This window comes from Canis lupus, chromosome 33, assembly GCF_011100685.1.
Source record: "Canis lupus familiaris isolate Mischka breed German Shepherd chromosome 33, alternate assembly UU_Cfam_GSD_1.0, whole genome shotgun sequence".
Lineage (NCBI taxonomy): Eukaryota > Metazoa > Chordata > Mammalia > Carnivora > Canidae > Canis > Canis lupus.
The window spans coordinates 25,254,541-25,276,132 of NC_049254.1; the positions used below are offsets into that span (position 1 = coordinate 25,254,541).

The 21,592-nt window shown below is 32.6% G+C and overlaps 1 protein-coding gene across 6 annotated transcripts in view; it reads left to right on the forward strand.

Moving 5' to 3' along the window:
- STXBP5L (syntaxin binding protein 5 like) overlaps positions 1-21,592 on the forward strand; it is a 379,914-nt gene that overhangs the window by 289,753 nt on the left and 68,569 nt on the right. For 2 of the 6 annotated variants that reach the window (XM_038582977.1, XM_038582980.1), the window contains exons 19-21: positions 2,211-2,362; positions 4,150-4,155; positions 21,195-21,260. In XM_038582977.1, coding sequence (XP_038438905.1) covers positions 2,211-2,362; positions 4,150-4,155; positions 21,195-21,260 — 224 coding nt within the window. Of the gene's footprint in view, positions 1-2,210; positions 2,363-4,149; positions 4,156-4,242; positions 4,315-21,194; positions 21,261-21,592 lie in introns of all 6 variants that reach the window. The other 4 variants (XM_038582976.1, XM_038582979.1, XM_038582978.1 and 1 more) reach the window with 2 other exon arrangements.

A 21,592-nucleotide genomic window follows, 5' to 3' on the forward strand; every position in this document is an offset into this window, starting at 1 on the left:
GTCTCAGTTTCCTGTGCTCCAGGCCTGGGAAACCTCTCTATTCACCAAGTTAGGACAATTAGTCTAAATTAGAATACCTAGATGCCTGTATTGAAATGTTCTAAAATATGGTGATAAAAAAATAAATAAAATAAAATATGGTGATGATGCACAATTCTAAACCCATTAAATTGATAGAAATAAATACAAAACCACAGAACTGTACGCTTTATTTAAATCAGTGAATTTTTATGATATATGAAATATATCTCAATAAAACTGTAAAAACAAATAAAACGAAAAAAATACCTAGAATTTACCTCGAATGCTATCTTTCTCTCATCCTGTGTTGCCTGTTGGCCAAAATATGAAAACTGTTGCTTAATATAGTTTGTCCAGTTTTCTATTTAAGTTAGGAAATTAAATCCAGTATTTTTCAATAATCATTGCCTGACCTCCCCAACTTTTCACCTCTCCAACCCTAAGGTATAACTTTCTAGTATTATTATTTTTAAATCGAAAATAAAAATCATTTTAGTTGATGTAATACATTCTATTTTCCTGTTTTTTTCTTGTCAGTATTGCATTTAGAAACTCTATCATACCTGTACAAGCTTAAAGAGATTAACTTGCTACAATATGTAATATGTGTAATATTTACTTATATTAGGGCCAATCCTACTTATGTATGGAAATTTTTCAAAGTACTTTAATAAAAATTTCTGATTTGGTTTTCATAAAAGCAATGATAAGTAGATAAATCTAGTATTTAATTCTTATAAAGTAAAGAAACTAAGGCCTGGCAAAGTTCATTAAGTTTTTTCAAGGTCACCTATAAATGTTGGAGATGGAATCTGCTGACTTTTATGACAATATTTTTTTTAGTTTCCAAAGTCTGTCTTATTGAAGACGTAGAACTCTATATGAAATAGCAAACATCCGGTATGGTAGAACTTTTCTTTTTACTTGTTTTAAGGAAGGCTATGATTGGTGGAGTAGAAAAAACAGAATAAACTGATGATTTGTTAATCAGATTCAATCTAAGCAATAAAACAACATGGGACTTACTTATAAGGAGCAAAACAGGGATTCCTGGGTGGCGCAGCAGTTTGGCGCTTGCTTTTGGCCCAGGGCGCGATCCTGGAGACCCGGGGTCGAATCCCACATCGGGCTCCTGGTGCATGGAGCCTGCTTCTCCCTCTGCCTGTGTCTCTGCCTCTCTCTCTCTCTCTCTCTCTCTCTGTGACTATCATAAATAAAATAAAATTTTAAAAAAAAGGAGCAAAACAGCAGTTATGCAACTATTTTTATTAGTGTAGGGAGCAAAAGCACAAATTTATAATTATTCATTTAAAAGGCATGCTCTAAACTGAGAAAAGAGTTTGTGTATTGTGGTCAGTCTTTAGGCTGATCATAATACCTGCTTAAGGGCACCCAAGTGGAACAGTTGGTTAAGCAACCAACTCTTGGTTTTAGCTCAGGTCGTGGCCTCAGGGTCATGAGATCAAGCCTCGCACTGAACTCTGTGCTGAGCATGGGTTAGCTTGAGATTCTCTCTTCCTCTTCATATGCCTCGTCTGCTGATGTTCTCTCTCAAATAAATAAGTAAATCTTCAAAATACCTGCTTAGTAGAGCTATTTTAATTTTCAAGAGAAATTAATCAAATGATATTTGTCTTTTAATAAGTAGGATTAAAAAAAACAAGTGAGAAAATTTAATTTTTTGTGAATGAAAATTGTTTATTCTATGGTGTCAAAACTCGAGACATAGATAGCTAATTTTCATGTAAAATTTTATGTTAAATATATACTGTCTAAGAAGAAACATAATTTGGAGCTTAACAATTTTAATTCTATTTTTAAAAGGCATCTAATTACGTACCTAACCATCTATAGCTAATAAAGTGTGCCATTTCTTGATCTCTTTCCCCATTGCATAAAAAAATATTTTATATGATTCTACTATAAAAATATAAGGCCAAGTTAAAGAGCAGATTGGTTAATCACTACTTACATAATATAACTGATGATAAAATGTGACTGCAGTGGTCTATTATACAAGGCCACCCTATCCTATGTAAAGGCATGATATCCTTCCTGACATTATACCAATTATGATCTAACCTCCCCAACCCTAAGGCATTACTTTCCAATTATCTTATTTTTATTCAAAGATAAAAATAATAATGATTGCTGTGATACATTCTAGTTGCATATTCTTTTTCTCTCAGAGTTGCATTTGGGAACTGCAATGGGTTGGCTGTGGTGGATTTTATACAGAAGACAGTACTGTTAAGCATGGGGACCATTGACCTATATAGATCAAGTGACCTATACCAACGTCAACCACGGTCTCCTCGAAAAAACAAGCAGTTCATTGCAGGTAGGAGATAAAACAAAATGGTTATGAACTTGATTAGTTCATCTGTTTTCTTACCTTTAGATTTCTTATCTTTCTTCTATGATACTTTTCAAATGCATGGCAGTATAAAATCAACATAATTTATAATATCATGTAAATAAAATTGGGCAGAAGCATACCAATAATCTTTGAAAAGATAAAGGAAGTGTTTAAACTTTAATTTGCTGTCAAAGTTAGGAAGCATCTCAAGTTTCTTAGGTCGAACTCCTAAGAAATAACAGAAAATAAGAAGCTATTAAATATAAAAATGTGATGAAAATCAGGCTCTGTAGTTGAAAAATTTGTTTGTGATAGTTGCGTTTAACAGGATATTTTTCTTCTAATATATCTGGACTCTTTAAAAATATAATTGTAAGTATTTCACTATTTTTAATTTTTTAAACTCTATATTCAAGCTGTCACCTTTCCTTGTTGGATGGTGATTTTTTTGAAGGTATGTTCACAAGTGCAATAAACATTATTAATTAACATTTTTAAATGCTATAAAAGATAACACTTTGCTTGACAGGACCAATTTGTTTAAATATAAAAGAAAAACATATAAAGGTAATTAAGGCATAAGTAGAAATACTTTCTATATAATGCCAAATTTTGATATGCTGAATTATCCAAAATTTATTGAAATTTGAATATTCCTCCAAATAGTTGGCTTTGTAAACATTGACAAAATTTTGCATATTTTCTGTCCACTGGCATAACTTAATTGATAAAAAATTAGTTGAGCTCAAAGATTTGCTGATGGAAGTACATCTATAGTATTATGTGTTTAGTTCTATCAGATTGTTTTTTAAATAATCAATTGATTTTTTTAAAAAAATCATTGATTATTAAAGCCTTTATTAAATTTACTCACAAAGAATTTTTTTTTTTAATATAAACCTCAACCCTTTCCACATTGCTAATTTAAACCCTTTTTCAGAACACAAAATTTCTCCTTCAAAACTTGGAGTTTCTTTGTTTTCTGTTAGGTATCTCAGATTTTAGCAATATTTTAGGAATGCTGGAAAGTTCAAATTCTATAGGCTCTGCCTCTACCATTTCCGGCTTTTGAAAGAAAGACAGAATAAGAGACATTGTGCATGCATATACCATTAGAGTCCCTCATAATTGGGAAAGAACATTGATTTTTGAAAGTTTATGGACTCTAGGATAGGAAGATGTTAGGGGACAGGAGGCAATATTTGTATGCTAAAAGCATAAACTGAAGTAGAAAAACGGGATCTTATGACAGTATGTTACTTCTGGATATACATAATGGAATGACAAGGTGTATATTGTGACAAGCGTAATATAACTGTTACTTAATTTAAACTTATTGAGTCTCAGTTATGATTTGAGCTTAGAATTTTTTGATAATTTAAAATCAGGGAAAAACTGATTAAATTATAATCTTTCGTCATATTTAGTGTATAAAATCACTACGATTAGTACTCACTTTGTTATAAAAATAAAATGCCAAAGACTAAAATCCCCAATCTTTCTTGTTAATACTGAAGATTAAAGATAACCATTTTGATTTTTATGAGGTAACATACATACTATTCACAAGTGAAATAAGTTTACTACCTGAAAAGCATATGAGAAATTTGACATCTATTCTTATAGGATATTTGATTAAATAAAATTACTACAGCACTCTCATCATTCATCTATCACCTCTTACTTTCTAATTGATTTATTTTTTTAATATCTCCTTTCTAATTTGATTACCTAAACTTGCTGCAATTTCTTCATCTTGGCTGTTCTAGATTCTGGTATGATATCACTTCCTTTCACTTTAGACTATTTTTCTCTCTTTCCTCTGCCTGCTGCTGATGCTGATGTTCTGGCATGTTCCAAAGACAACTTTTGCATGCGTGGCCTGTCTAACCTTTATCCTGATTTAACGAAACGGATCCGTACTTCCTATCAGAGTAAGTTCTATAAAGGTTAGGCAAATAGCTTTTTAAGTCTTAATGCCTGAGTTAAATCCATATGTCTGTGCTTAGTAATGTGTTTTTAAAAACACATTCAGCATGCATGCAAATTTTTGTTTTGTTATGGAAGTGCAACCTGATGATTTTAATAATTATGTAAATACTTCAAATCAAGCTAATGTCATATGCTCATTTATTCACACCCATAATTCCAGTGTTTATTTCAAACCATGCAGACTACATTCTCCTAGTTCAAGAGTCAGTGCCTTTTGTTTGAGGGAGGAAGAGCCATGGTATCCTTATAAATAGTAAACCTGACATGCCAGTATCAATAACAATTGAATGCTTTCTTGTTTTGGAAATCTTGTGCCTTTAGCCGTTTTATAAAAGTATTCTAACAAGGGCCACAATATTTTCTTTTTCTAAGTAATTAGATATCTTATAGTTAGCTAAGTATTCCTAATATCTGATTCTTTTAATTAAAATAGAATACACAAACACATTTCTATAGTGATTTTAGGTAACAAACACTATGAAGTTGGGGAATTAAAATCACAAACTAAAAAGTCAATATTAACATTTGGCATGATAGAAAATGCAAACTTGAAGACAGTAGAGTGTGCAATTCTGTAAACTAGTGCGGAAAGAATGGAAAATGAGGGTATGATTGCAGATGCAAATGATACTAGTGATATTAGGAGTAAACATTCATTGACAAGATGTTTATAATATATTGATCAATGTTATGTTTTTTAAAAGCAGGTTTTTAACAATATATATAATGGCTTCATATTTGTATGAAATATGTATATATGTTATATATGTATATACATACACATTGTATCTTGAATTTCTTCAGACATCACCTCACAAGTTTAAAGATGATTAATGGAATCACATCATTTATAATAACCTAAGATACTGTCTTCCTGTAGCTTAAAGTACTCAATTCTTTTGAAATCCTTAAAATTTTCCTGGGAATGCCCATAGGGTAACTTATTTTCCATCATCAGTATCCTCTAGTTTTCTACTCTAGCAGAACACCCCCTTTTTGGATGCTTTTCACTGTCTCTGCTCCTGGTGACTTGTGATAGAACGTTGATATCTATGTTGACTTTTGTTTCTCTTGAAATAAAAACCTATTAGATATTATGATGATATTTGTTGACACCTGAAAATTATGTGAAATTTCAATTTTCATATGTAAAACTTTATTGGAGCATAGCCACATTCATCTTTTACGTACTATCTATGGTTACATCCACACTACGATGGCAGAGTTGAGCAGTTGCCAGAGAAACCATATGGTCCATGATACTCAAAATACTATATCGCTCTTTACATAAAAAAATTAGCTGACTTCTACCCTAATTCTATTCTTTCATACCCATTCCCTGCCACATAAAATGTTTCAGCCAAAACTTTTCCTGTAAATAGTCTCCAGGTGGTTAACATACATACTTGAGCTTCTGAATTCCAGTTTAGCCTTCTCAAGGTTGGGTGTCCCCAATATTGTGTGTGAGAGAGAGCGAGAGTGAGAGCAGCAGACAGAGAGAATACATCCATCTACAAAAAAAGATAAATGTTTCTAAACATGAGATTGTGTGTGGACTTTAAAAAGTTATTTTAGTTTTATGTGTATTTTGATATTTCTATAATAAATATGTAATGCTTTTATAGTAAGAAGAGAAATTGTATACTGAGGATAAGATACAGGAGCAGGTTCTTAATCAGAATTCTACAGTATCAACTGTGATATAAAGGTTAAAGAAGTTCTGAGACATGCACACTTATTTCTGACCCTTCAATAATTTTATATTGCCTTCAAATTTAAAAAGCAAAGGTTTTAAACCTTCATTCAAGATACTTTAAAATATAATTCCCATCTACATTTTCAAATGAATTCGCTACTACTCTTATATAAAACATTCCCCTTAAGCCAAGCATATGTATCTTGCTACTCTTATCATTTTTGTAAAAGGCGAAAGATTTATACGATCTGAAGAGAAACCAGAGTATACTCTTATCATTTTTATTCATATCATCCCCTCTCTGGAAATGCCCTGCTAAAATTTTACTTCCTATTGTAAATCTTTTCTGTTGCCACGAGAGCCCTGTTGTGCCAGTTCCATTAATTCAATGCCTATAATGTACAAGCTTATATATATATTTATATATGGACATATATGAACCACTTGTACTAAGCATAAATTCATTTGTATGTTTACTTATTTTTATGCATATGCTCTACCTTTCCAAATACATGGCAAGAACCTAAAGAGTAGATCTCAAATTCTGTATACCCTCTGCACCTAGCACAAATACGTGCTCAGTAATTAAATGATGATGGTAGTGAGATAGAGTAGCTGGTTCTTTTTGCTCATATGAATAGCCATGGGATCTTTCAAATTTAACAAGTGAGACCAGAGATATGGTCTATCGTTACTGGGTTCACTAGGATTCTGAAAAAAAAAAAAAAATCATAGTTTCTTCAAACAAAGATCTGAAGTGTCAAGACAGAAGTAAAATCAAGTCCTTAGAAGACCATTAAGAGATCCTGTATGTCTCCACCAGTGATCTAGCAGTTCAGACAAGCCATGGGATTTGAAGTCAAATTTCTTTAAAGTCTTCTCTTGATAATTAATATCATATTTTGATAAGGGACAGATTAATGACTTGAAGGTATATCCTGGAATATGTTTTTAAAACTAAGTTTTATGAAAATTTGCTTTTTAATTTATTTAATCATATAACCTGGTTACATTTCTATTGTTCCATTTTATTATAATAGAGACTATTTGGCCGTTTCATGAATGGTTTCCTAACTTTCAGGAAAGCATATCTGCATTGTCTCTATTTGGAGAAACTTAACCCACTTCCTTTGAGTATTTATTCTTTTCTGTGATTTTGCTTATCAATTTGACTCCGTGTTATATTTTTTTAATGGTCATTGTAACTCTTTAAGGCAGATAGGTATCTGTCTGTAGATTCCTCTACAGATGAACAAAATGAAGCCAAAAGATACTAAGTTATTTTCTCAAAGTTATAATTAGTGGGTCTTAAGCTGAGACCTATCTGATTTAAAACAAATTTCATATGCTTTCCACTGTACTATTCAGTGTCTCTAAGTATCTCAGTTTTGGGGTTGCTGGAAACCAATTACATTATACTATAATTGGAAACCACCTTTTTTCCAATTTTTACCCACAATCAATAAAAAATTATATTCAAAAATGAAACAACTTAAAATTATTTTTCACAATTCAGAAGACTGAAAGAGTGCTTTCTGAAATTCAGCTTTTAAACTTTATTTTTTTTTAATTTTTATTTATTTATGATAGTCACAGAGAGAGAGAGAGAGGCAGAGACATAGGCAGAGGGAGAAGCAGGCTCCATGCACCGGGAGCCCGATGTGGGATTCGACCCCGGGTCTCCAGGATCGGCGCCCTGGGCCAAAGGCAGGCGCTAAACCGCTGCACCACCCAGGGATCCCAGCTTTTAAACTTTATTATATCAATTTTGCTCCCAAAGTGATATCACATTCTATTTTGAACTTTATACTTTTCATTTCTGAATAAACACCTCAATTTCAAACTTTCCTGGACTCGTTCACTGATCATTTTGTATTATAGTTCAGGTTCCAAGGAACTCCCTACCCTAAAACTTTATTGTATTATAGTTCAGGTTCCAAGAACTCCCTACCCTAAAACTTTATTCCATTTGCAAATCTTTCACATCATAGAATAACAAAACTCTATAGCTCAAAGGAAACCTCCGTATTTGAAAGGTTTTCACTGACCAGTGAAATGATTTGGAAAGAGCAGCAGGCATAGGGTCACAGAAGGTTTATATCATGTTCTACTTTTTCTACTTTTTAACTACTCATATGTATTAACTACTCATTACTACTCTGTAATCTTTGGCAAGTCACTTAACTTCTCTGAGTTTCCTTTTTCTCACATATAAAGTAAAAATCATAATCCCTACCTCTCTTAGAGACTTATGGAACTTTTCTTTGTTAGTGTTTGTAACAGCACTTCTATAAATAGTAGCCATTATTATAATATAATACAAAACCAAGCCACAGATAGGTTAAATAACTTTTCCAGAATCACAACCAGTCTATGGAATGACTAATACCCAGTCAGCTGTCTCATCTAGTGCTCTTTCTACTTGTGAAAATGACGGAAATTTTGCTTGTTAGAGAATAATAGTATCCTGTTTGAATCAGAGGAGTGCTTGCTCATCAACTTCTACTTATGTAATGTAATATCCTTTAGAAAGTCTCAAGTCTATCTATAGATATTTTCCTGCTTTCACTGCATGGTTTTTTCAGGTGTAGGGAATCGTAACAGATGCTGGGAACACAAATAGAAGCATAAAGGAAAATTTAAAGAAAAGCGGAAGAATAAGAGAGCTAGGAAAGAGAGGTAAATAAATGTAAAAAAAAAGAATTGGAGAACATCAAAAATGCAGGAGTAAATCAAAGAATAAGAAAAGAAGGAATTCCTCAAGGAACAAAAATGAGCAAAAATTATGGTAAATAATAAATAGGAAAAGTTCATTCATTCAACAAATATTAAACATCTGTCAAACATTTTCTAGGCACTAGATATATAGTGATGAGTGAAATAATTATGGTCTCTTTCCTCAATTTATTATAGAAAACATATAAAGAATCCATAGATATACTGTTATAATTGAAAAAAGATAACAATGCTATCAGAAAAGTGAGATAAAGGGGGAAAAGGTGGACCTATTTTTGAGGGTGTTATGACAGAAGGACCTATCCCAAAAGAAAACATTTAAGTGAAACCTTGTGAGATAAAAAGGAAATAGACAATTCTATGGATTTACACTTCAGACCCAGATATATAAACAGGCCAGATTAACCTCTAGCCTGAAATAAACAAATTAAACAGACACAATAAGTAAAACTATGTTTTTTTTAAGACACAGGACATCAGGCAATGACATACAGTAATCTCTGACAAATGGAAAACAAAAGAAGTGAATCCTATAACTACATGTTTACTGCCCTGAGAGTTTCTAGACTGCAGCAAAGGAGGCATAGGAGGAAGGGAAATCCAGGAGGAAACCTGTTGATGCCCTGATTTGATAAGATGAAGATGAGAAAAAAGGAAACCAAAAACAGCTATAGTTCACAAAGAAGATCCCAGACATCTACAGTTTCCTCCTCAACAATAGTACTGATCAACACAGACTTATGGGGAACTAAGCAGGGAAAGAGCCATCTGAAGGGAATTAAAATAAACAGTGCCCAACTCAAAGGAAATAGTGCCTATTCCCCCGCAGCCAGACTAGAAAAAAACTTGTAATTCACATCCACTTCTAGTTTATGTTATACTGGAGATTCTAGCTAGTGTACTTGGACAAGAAAAAAAAAGTTAAATCATCTTTTTTTTTTTTAGAAATGACATAATCATCTATAAAGAAAATCTGAAGAAATCTACAGAAAGCTACTAGAATAAGTGAGTTTAATAAAGTGCAAGATATAAGGTCAATGTACAAAAATCAGTTTTATTTCTATGTACCCGCAACAATCTGAAGTTGAAATTTGAAAATATCATTTATAATGGCATCAAAAATATGAAACCCTGGGCAGCCCCGGTGGCTCAGCAGTTTAGCACCGCCTTCAGCCCAGGGAGTGATCCTGGAGACCCAGGATTGAGTCCCACATTAGGCTCCCTGCATGGAGCCTGCTCCTCCCTCTGCCTGTGTCTCTGTGTGTGTGTGTGTGTGTGTGTGTGTGTGTGTCTTTCATGAATAAATAAATAAAATCTTTTAAAAAATGTGAAACCCTTAGCCATAATAAGACAACAGATATGAAAGATCTACACACTGAAAATGAGAAAACATTGCTGAGAGAAACTAAAGAATACCTCCTAAAAATGAAGAATTACACCATGTTCATGTTTCAGAAGACTCAATGTTAAGATGCTAATTCTCTCCAAATTGACCCATAACTCAATACAATTCCAATAAAAATTGAGGAGACTTTTAATAGAAATTGACAAACTGATCCCAAATTTGATACAGAAATGCAAAAGATTAGAGCAAAAACAGTTTTTGAAAAAGAACAATGTTAGAAGACTAACACTACCTGACTTCAAAACTTAAAAAAAATTAGGGATGCCTGGGTGGCTCAGCAGTTGAGTGTCTGCCTTTGGCTCAGGGCATGATCCTGGTCCCAGATTGAGTCCCACATCTGGCTCCCTGCATGGAGCCTACTTCTCCCTCTGCCTATGTCTCTGTCTGTCTCTCTGTGTCTCTCATGAATAAATTAATAAAATCTTTTTTAAAAATTAGTGCTATTAAATAGTTAAACCCAAATAGATCAGTGGAACTTAATAGAGACTTCAAAAATATACCCACATATATATGAACAACTGGTTTTTGACAAAGGTGCAAAGGCAATTAAGTAGAAGAAGGATAGTCTTTTCTATAATTGGTATTTAAACAACTAGATACCCTTGTGTAAAAAAATTAACTTTGATCCATATTTTCTGGTAATTTTAAAAAATTAATTTATAAATAGATTATGAGCCTTAATATAAAAACCTAAAGTTGTAAATTAAAAAAAGAAGATTTTTGTAACACTGGGTTATACAAAAGTTTTAAAATAACATACCAATAGCATGCTTCATACAAGAACATAGGATTACATTGGACTTCTTTAAAAATTAAAAATTTCTACTCTTCAGAAGACGTTGATATGAGAATGAAAAGTTAAGCCACAGACTAGGAGAAAATATGTGCAAAGCACATATCCTATAAGGGATTCATATCTAGAATATATTTTTAAACTTCTAAAAACTCAATAATAGGGCAGCCCCTGTGGCGCAGTGGTTTAGTGCTGCCTGCAGCCCGGGGTATGATCCTAGAGACCCGGGATCGAGTCCCACATCGGGTTCCCTGCGTGGAGCCTGCTTCTCCCTCTGCCTGTGTCTCTGCCTCTCTCTCTCTCTCACTCTCTCTCTCTCTCTCTGTGTCTCTATGAATAAATAAATAAAAATATTAAAGATAAATAAAAACTCAATAATAAAGCAAATAAAACTATGGGCAAAAAAATTGAATAAGTAGTTCACAAAAGATAGACTGATAATAAATAAGCATATGAACAGCAGATGAAATAATCAACAAAACTAAAAGGTAACTTTCAGAATCAGAGAAGATATTTGCAAATGACATCTCTGATAAAGGGTTAGTATCCAAAATCTATAGAGAACTTATAAAAATCAACACTCAAAAACAAATAATTCAGTTAAAAAATAGGTGGAAGACATGATTAGACATTTTTTCAAAGAAGACATATGGATGGCTAACAGACACACAAATAGATGCTCAACATCACTCAACATCAGGGAGATAAAAACCAAAAATAAACTCTAAAGAGATATCATCTCACATGTCAAAATGGCTAAAATTAACAACACAGGAAACCACGGGTATTGACAAAGATATAGAGAAAGGGGAAGCTTCTTATACTGCTTGTGGGAATACAAACAGATGCAGCCACTGTGGAAAACAGTATGGTGGTTCCTCAAAAATTTAAAAATAGAATTATTCTATGATCCAGCATTTGCACTGCTAAGTATTTATCCAAAGCATACAAAAATACTGATTCAAAGGGATATATGCACCCCAATGTCTATAGTATCAACAATCACCAAATTATGAAAAGAACTCAAATATCCTTTGACTAATGAATGGATAAAGAAAATGTGTGTGTGTGTGGGTGTGTGTGTGTGTATATATATATATACACATATATATAGGAATGGAATATTACTCAGCCATCAAAAATAATGAAATCATGCCATTTGCAATGATATGGATGGGGCTAGAGTATATTATGCTAAGAGGAAAATAAGTCAGAGAAAGACAAATACCATATGATTTCACTCATATATGGAACTTCAGTGGCCAAAGAGATAAACATGGGGGTAAAAAGGAGAGCGAGAGAGGCAAACCATAAAACAGACTTTTAACTATAGAGAACAAGCTGAGAATTACTGGAGTGGAGATGGAAGGGAGAATAGGTTAAATGGGTGATGGGTCAAAGAGAGCACTTGTTGTGATGGGCACTAGGTGTTGCATAAGAGATGAGTCACTAAGTTCTACAGCTAAAACTAACATTATATTGTAGTTAAGTAACTGGAATTTAAACAAAAACTTGGAAAAAAATGGAAAAGTTTAGGAAATCAAATCTAGCTGAATATAAAAAATGATTAAATAGAGACTATTCCAGGAATGCAATGATGGTCCTTCGTTATTAATTCAAATCAACAAATTAAAGAAGTAACTGATAAAAAATAAGCATATAAAAAGATGCTCAATATTCATCATTAGAAAAATCAAATTAAAACTACAATGAGATATCGTTATACATTGGTTAGAGTGGCTAAAATTTAAGAAGATTGATCATATCAAGTATTGGCAAGAATCCAGAAGAAATAGAACTCTCCCACCATACTGGTACGAATGTACAATGGATGATCAGTTGGCAGGTTATAAAGATTTAAACATACACTTATAATATGATGTAGTCATTTTATATCTAGTTATTTAACCCTAGACAAATGAAAGTGGAAAGCATGTACGAATACAAAGACATTCATAGCAACCAAACACTGAAACATTAATAGTCAAAAGCAACTAAAAATCTCCACAATAGGTAAGTGGATAAACAAATTCTGTTATACCCATTCAGTGGCTTACTAAGCAATAAAAGGAACACACTATTTTTTCCTTTTTTTTTTTTAATGTTTCAAGTTTTTATTTTTTAGTTAACATGTAGTGTAATATTAGTTTCAGGAGTAGAATTTAGTAATCATCAATTACATATAACCCTCAGTGCTCATCACAAGTGCCCTCCTCAATACCCATCACCCTTAACCCATCCCCCCATCCACATCCTCTGCAGAAACCCTCAGTTTCTGCAAACAAACCCTCAGTTTGTTCTCTATAGTTAGAAGTCTCTTATGGCCTCCCTCTCTTTGAGTGCCCTATTGAGAAATGTTGCAACATGGATTAATCTAAAAACAATTGCACGGAGTAAAAGAAAGCAGGCAAAAAGGGATGCATATTGTTGATTACATTTATATAAAATTCTAGGAAATCAAAACTAATGCACAGTGACAGAAAGCAGATCAGTGGTTGCCTGGGGATGTGAAGGGGCACTTACAGGGAAGGGCTGGAAGGAAGGTTACAAAAAGACATGAACTCTTTTGGGCATGAGGGATATGTTATTATCTTGATCCTGGAGATAGTTTCACAGGTGTATACATATACTGAAATTTACCAAATCATATACTTTATAAATATGGGAATGGAACCTCAATAAAACTTTTTTAAAAAAGAATTAGACACATAACCAGCAGAGAGTAGTGTATTCCAGGTAGCATAAACAACCCATAAGAATGTTTTAATGTGGTAAGGGACCTAACTATCTTCTAGAAATAGAAAGAAGGCCAAAGAGGCTAGGAGCATAGTGAAAAATGATTCAGAAGGAATATGGGTTAAGATTTTGATGTCTATATGAGCAGAGACAAGATTATATGTGCTTCTGAGGCAATTATAAGAAATTCTATTTTACTTCAAGCAGAGGAATGATATGACTTATGTCTTAAAAATATCATCCACACAGCTGCATTAAGAAAATATTGCAAAGCCAACAACAACAAAAAAAAAAAGCCAGCATACCAGTTAGGAGGCCAGAAAAGATAAGGAGGTGGTTTTGACTAGGGTTTTAGAAATGTTATTGTAGAGAAAAGGATAGATCCAAGAATCATTAGAAGCTGCTAATTCTAATTCAGTGTGGGAGATCAGAGAGTGGAATCAAAGATTCTTCCTGGATTTGGGCTTTAACTGATTGACATTGTATCATAATACAAAGATGAAGTTAGGGTTGGGGTAGAGCATGGTAATAAGCAGTAAAACTTCAGTTTTAGATATGTTAAATTTTGATAGGTCTATCACTTATCCAAGTGAAGATGTCAAACAAACAAGTAAACAAATCTGAATATCAATGCTATAATCTGAGTCTTTAGTATACATATAGTGTGACATGACATGGGAATAAATGAAATTGCCTGGGGGGGGGGGAGAGAAGGATTATGGATACAGCCATCAGGAATTTCAACATTTAAATTTCAAAGGAACCAGGAGCAGATGGCACAAGGATTTACCAGAGAGAAGAGAAAAATTAGGGACACTATTACAGAAGCCAAAATGAAGAGAAGTGTTTCAGGAAGTAGTTAGCCATGTTAAATGTTGCAGATAGGAAAAATAGGGTAAGCTCAGGAAAGTGACTAGTGGGTCTTGCTCTGAGACTCTTTAAAAAGTAGTTTGGGAAAAGTATTGGAATAGAAAGCAAAATTATATTAGGAAGAAGAGAGTCAAGTGAGGAAATAGAACAAGTAAATAACTTTTTAAGATGTTTGGTATGAAGGAGTGAAGAAAAATAGGTCAGTACTGGACTGGAATAAATGGTTAAGAGGAGGAACTTTTTGTTTTCATTTTAGTTAAAAGTATATTTTAAAATTAATGTGAATATGGAATGATTCCTAGAGACAGAGATTGATGATAAAGGGGAGAAGGGATAACTAAAGGAGGAAAATCCTTAAGAAAGTGAAAGGGGATGCGAATCAGAACATATATACAAAGATTGGTTAACAGAAGGCTTTCACTATCATAATAGGTACAAAAAGGCTAGAGAGAGCTATAGAATGAGAGGGATAAGTTGAAAAATGTATGATTTGGTTAACAAGTAGTTTTTATATCTCTGATTTCCAATCAGATTTCCTTTCTGTTTGAAATCAGTTTTAGTATATATTTTTTTACCTCAAGACTTTGTGCTGGAAAGCAACTACACTGAAGTGTAATTAGTAGGTAAAATATAAGGTTTCATCTTTGAATTTAAACAAAATGAACAAAGCAAGAAAAGCAGAGGAGCTATTACTTAGTAATATATGTGAGTTTTCTAGAGTTTAGCTAGTAATCTCAGAGTGAGTCAAACAAATAAAACAAGCTAATATAACAGCAGTGGTTCTCAACCAGGAATAATTATCTCCCTAACAGAACATTTGGCAATGTCTGGATATATTTTTGGCGTTTGTAATTAGAGGAGGAGTACTCTACTGGTATCTAGTAAATAGAATGCCAATAAAAATCCTATATACTATTCCACAACAGAAAATTATCTCACCAAAATGACAAATTGGAAAATATTCATTTGTGGCAAATCATAACTTGGTAAGAAAATCCCCCAAAGTATAGCCTAGTTGTATGTATGAAGACACTTGTATACTGGGTTTTAGTCTCCAAAAAATACTGATATTTCATTTAACATTCACAAGTTGCTACTTCAAATACTGTCTTCATTATATTATACACCAAGATACATTACAGATACATAGTTGACCCTTAAATAGTGTGAGATTAGAGGTACCAACCCTCCTGTGCGCTCAAAAATCTGCGTGTAACTTTTGACTCCCCAGAAACATAACTATGAATAGCTTACTATTGACCAAAAGCCTTTCCAGTAAGTCAGTTAACACATATTTTGTGTATGTATTATATACTGTATTCTTACAATAAAGTCCACTAAAGAAAATGCTATTAAGAAAATAAGGAAAATATATTTATAGCATTATACTGTATTTATTGAAAAAAATTATGTATAAGCAGACTTGTGCAATTTAAAGCCTGGTCGCACAAGGATCAACTGTATACTCTTAGAAATTTTAAATAAAGGTTGACATAATTCACTGTAACCAAAGGGTTTGTCTTCTGATATTCAGTTATTCACCATAAAATTTCTGTATCTGTTCTCAACCATAATTTATTATATATTTTCTAATGAATCACTGTATAAACTTTCCAAGTTTAGTCAATTTACTTTAGTCTATTTGTATATCAGACATAATTTTCTCCACCTAATCTTTGGGAAATCTCACAATAATCTTGGGAAAAGCACAATTATTTGGCATGTACTCTGAGCACTTCACTGGATACCTAACTAGTATCAGTAATGGATTAATCAATTTCCCTAGTTTCCATTCGTTTGGTCTTCCATGTCTTCAATTCAGCTTTCACAGTATTTCCAAGATAAGATAAAAGTGAGGGAGGGGCTTCCCATTTCCAGATAGGATGTTGAAGGACATGAAAGCTTCATTCCCATGGTAACAACAATTATGATAACAATAATTAAACCCTGTGATACATATAATGATAAAGTTAAAATTATACTTCTCTATAGGAATATTTAAAAGTTTTGTGGATCAAAGAAGTCTTGCTTGAGTGAAAAGAGCCACTCATAGATGAGCAGAAATCTTTAGCTGCTTCCATACCTGGGGCAAATGACTGACCTGGGAACAGATGCAAAAAAAAAAAAAAAAAAAAAAAATGGGCCTTCTATAGATGGTTGGACTGCAAAGAATAGGAAAAGCCAGAATTCTACATCTACCTTTAATATAAAGGTAAATAAATTTGTCATTGGCATATATGGTAAAGGAGGTTTTTAAGCTGAAGGAAATAGCACCAGATGGAGTTTAGATATCTAGTAAGAATGAAAAGCATTGGAAAGAATAATTATGTGGGTAAATATAAAAGATTATTTTGTCTTAAAATCCCTAAGGATTCATTTAATTTTTAAATTAAAACTAATTGTATTATGGAGTTTATAACATGTAGAGAAAAATATATGACATTAGTAACAAAGGATGGGAGGGACATAAACAGAATTACATTATATAATGTTGTAAGTTTCTTTAATCATAAGATAAATGATGCAATAATAATTAGAAGTAGATTGTGGGCCAGCCCCAATGACACAGCGGTTTGGCACCGCCTGCAGCCTGGGATGTGATTCTGGAGACCCAGGATCGGGTCCCGCATGGGGCTCCCTGCATGGAGCCTGCTTCTCCCCCTGCCTGTGTCTCTGCCCCTCTCTCTCTGTGTCTATGAATAAATAAAATCTTAAAAAAAAAAAAAAGTAGATTGTGATGAATTATAGATGCATATTATAATCCCTAAAAGAACCACTAAAAATAATAAAACAGAGGTGAAGGTAAGTAGCCAAAAAGAAGATAAAATAAAATACTAAAAAATATTTTATTTTCTTGGGCAGCCCGGGTGGTTTAGCACTGCCTTCGGCCCAGGGTGTGATCCTGGAGATGAGAGATTGAGTCCCACGTCAGGCTCCCTGCATGGAGCCTGCTTCTCCTTCGGTCTGTGCTTCTGCCTCTCCCTCTGTGTCTCTTATGAACAAATAAATAAAATCTTTAAAAAATTTTTATTTTCTCAAAGGACAGAAAAGAGAAATAATGGAAAAAAGACAGAAGGGCAAACTGAACAAAAAAAAAGTAGACATAAACATAACCATATATAGCCATTATAGCCATATAATGGCTATACTAAATGTAAATGAAACAAACATCACATCACCCACCCACCCCAATAAAGGGCAGAGATTGTGAGACAAAATTTAATGTTGTCTCTATATGTTGTTTATAAGAGATACACTTTAATTATAAAAACATAAAGAAATAGATTGACAGTAAATGAAGGGAAAAATAATTTTATCAAAATGCTAATCTCAAGAAAGCTATCATGAGATAAAGTGGACATCAAGACAAGGAGATAGATAGGCAATTCCAAATTAGAAAAGAATCACTTTATTTGAAAGGTATATAAAATCCTATACAGGTACAGACCTAATAAGAGATATTGAAAATATAGAAAGCAAAAAAGGAAATGAAAGAAATAGATAAATATACAATCATAGCTACGAATTCATCATTTCTCCTCAGTAACTGATCAAATAGGCAAAAATTGTTAAGTATATAAAAACCTTAAGCAACTCTCAACCTAAATTGGCCTAACTGACATAAAGAGACATCTGCACCATACAAAGGAAAATATGCATTTTTCAAGTGGACCTGTAATATTCACAGGCATAGTGGATTCTAAAGGACTTATATCAGGCAGAAGATGTTCCTTGATCATAAAAAAGTTAGAAATTAATAACAGAATATGTATTAATGTCCCCAAATATTTGGAAATTAAGACTATCTCATGGCTTAAAAAACAAATCACAGGGAAATTTTTAAATACTTTCGAACTGCAAGTATAAACACAAAATACCAAATTTGTGAGATGTTGTTTATTATTTAAGGGTAAGATTTAGAACATTAGTAGTTATATTAGAAAACAAACGATATCAAATCAATAAACGTTGCTAAGACACTAAAAAAAGAATAGTGTAACACAAAGTAAACAGAAGGAAAGGAATAGTGACAGAAGTGAATGAAATAGAGAGCAAACTATGAGTAGATCAACAAAATCACAAGATAGTTCTTAAAAAAAATTACTAATAACTGTAAAACCCTCATAAGATTGATCCAGAAGGAAAAAAGTAACCAATAAATGAAAAAAGGAATATCACTATGGATTTTCTACAGACATCAAATATAATAAAGACTATGAACAACTATATGCCTATAAATTGACAGAATAGATGAAATTAAGAGATTTCTTGAAAGAAAAAATTATATAACTGACACCAAACACATTGGAAAATATAAATAGCCTCCTATCTTTTAAAAAAAATTGTATTCAAAATTGAATAGCCAAAACAAAGAAAACTGCAGAGTTCAAATAACTTCACTGATTAATTCTATCAAATATTTAAGGAGGAAAAAACACTAATCTTATGTAAACAACTAAAGGGAATAGAAAAAAAGAGGGATATCTTCCCAATTGCTTATTTGAGGCCAATCCAATCAGAAGACAGATTGTTGGACTAGATTTTTTTTAAAATCAAGATTTAATAAGAACCAGGTGGAAAACCAGAGAGAAAATAGAAGACTTGAAAAATGCTGTGATCAAAAACCTCTATACTGAAATCTACAAACTACTGCAGAAAGAAAATTTTAAAAGATCATTTATTTAATGGAGGAGAACAGCATCTTTATGGGTTGGGAGACTGAATGTTTTTTAAATGTTTATTCTTCCAAAATTATCTTGGATTTATTACAGTCCAATAAAAATTTGGCATATCCTCTTGTAGAAATTGACAAATTGATTCTGAAATTTATTTGGAAGTGCAAAGAATCTGAGATGATTAAAACACTCTTGGAAAGAAAAAGTTGGAGTATATTACTACCTGACTTCAAGATGTACTATAAACCTACATTAATTAGTGTGGTAATCAAAAAAAGATAGGCAAATAGGGGCACGTGGGTGACTCAATGGTTAAGTATCTGTCTGCCTTTGGCTCAGGTCATGATCCTGGGGTCTTTGGATTGAGTCCTGCATCAGGCTCCTGGCAGGGAGCTTGCTGTGTCCCTCTGCCTGTGTCTCTGCCTCTCTCTCCATGTCTCTCATGAATAAATAAAATCTTAAAAAGAAAAAGATAGGCAAATAAACCAATGACTACAGAATATAACGTCCAGAAATAAACCTACACTTATGTGGCAAATTTATTTTTTACTAAGGCACTAATAAAAATCAGTGAAGAAAGGAAGATCTTTTTAAACAAATTACAATGGAAAAACTGGACAAACATATAGGGGAGAAGTGGACCTTAATCTTTTCACACTACAATCAACATTAATTTGAGATGAAATATAGTCCTAAAAATGAAAGCTGAAAATTAAAAAGCTTCTTAAAGAAAACAATGTCTTCATGACCATGGAGTAGGCAAAGATGACTCACATAGGAATTCAAAAAAATTACAAAAGAAAAAAATGATAAATTGTCCTTCAAAGAAATAAATCTGATCATCAAAAGACATTTCATTTTCACTAAGAAAATGACAAGACACATGGGAAGAAAATATTCACAATACCTACTTCCAACAAAAAAACTCTTAAATATATAAAGAATTCTATTCAAGCTTTGGCACTAGCTTAGTTCTGTAACCTTAAAACAGTTTAAACTCTGAACTGACAGTTTCTTATCTGTAAAACATAAAAGTTGGGCTAGAATACCACAGCAGGTGTTTTCTGAAATTCTATGATTTTTTTGAATTCACAGCAAGTTTATTGATACAAATTACATAAAGGAGGTGGTGGCAAGGAATATGAACAAAGATCGTTTTGGTAATTAACAATAGCCCTTAAGTACTTCTGGGTAGGGAGATTTACATCAAAGTAGAAACTCTGAATATTTAATTATAAAGAAAAAGTATACAAGAATCTCTAACAAGGATAGGAAAACCATATTAAGGATATTTTACAAATACCATAGGAATGCAGGCTGGCAGATAATGAGAATTATAAAATGTTTATTTACCTATTGTGCCTATCCTTGTATTTATCAGTAGAGTGATGGAATATTAAAAATAAGAGAAAAATGTAGTGATTATAAGAAGGAATTTGATACCATCAAATCACTTAATATGTACTATACAACACTGCCTTTTTATAACTAAGTATAATACTTAAATTTGTAGCATCCCCTTAATGTTCTTTATAAAAGCCAGTAAGCATTTCTTTTGAAAGTAGAAGATTTGATTAGATCTTTCTAAAAAATCCCTTAGGAGTTGTATTATTTTTGGCCTATTTTCAGATGAAACTAGGTCATCTATTAAAGTAGCTGTTTTGCATGAAAAAAATTAAAAATATTTTATATTTTCTACCATTATGTTCAATTACTCCTTGTATATCTGTTAGTTATTGCTCCTTATTGTACCTGGTATCATTTATTGAAACAAATTTTCAGAATCATTATCATGAGACAGAAAAGTTTTCACAAGGGAAGAAAAACCTTTTTAAACTTTCAGGAATAAATAAGAATTATCTACAAAGTGTTAGCAAAATTTATCTCATTTCTTATCATTTCACTTTCAGGTTTAACTGAGCTAAATGACAGTCCAGTTCCCCTGGAACTTGAGCGCTGCAAGTCTCCCACTTCAGGTAAACATGAATGGTACCTTTCAGTCTTCTGGTAATTCACTGCAGTAATATACTGCTTTATTTTCATAATTCTTACAATGTGAAATTCATAATTTTAGTAATTGTAATTTAGTTTCTGAAATTTAATCATAAGTAAATTTCATTCTATAATCAATTAGAGGGATGCCTAAGTTGCTCAGTGATTGAGCATCTGCCTTTGGCTCAGGACATGACCCCGAAGTTCTGGGATTGAGTCCCACATTAGGCTCCCTGCATGAAGCCTGCTTCTCCCCCTGCCTGTGTCTCTACCTCTCTGTCTCTCATGAATAAATAAAATTTTAAAAATAATAATA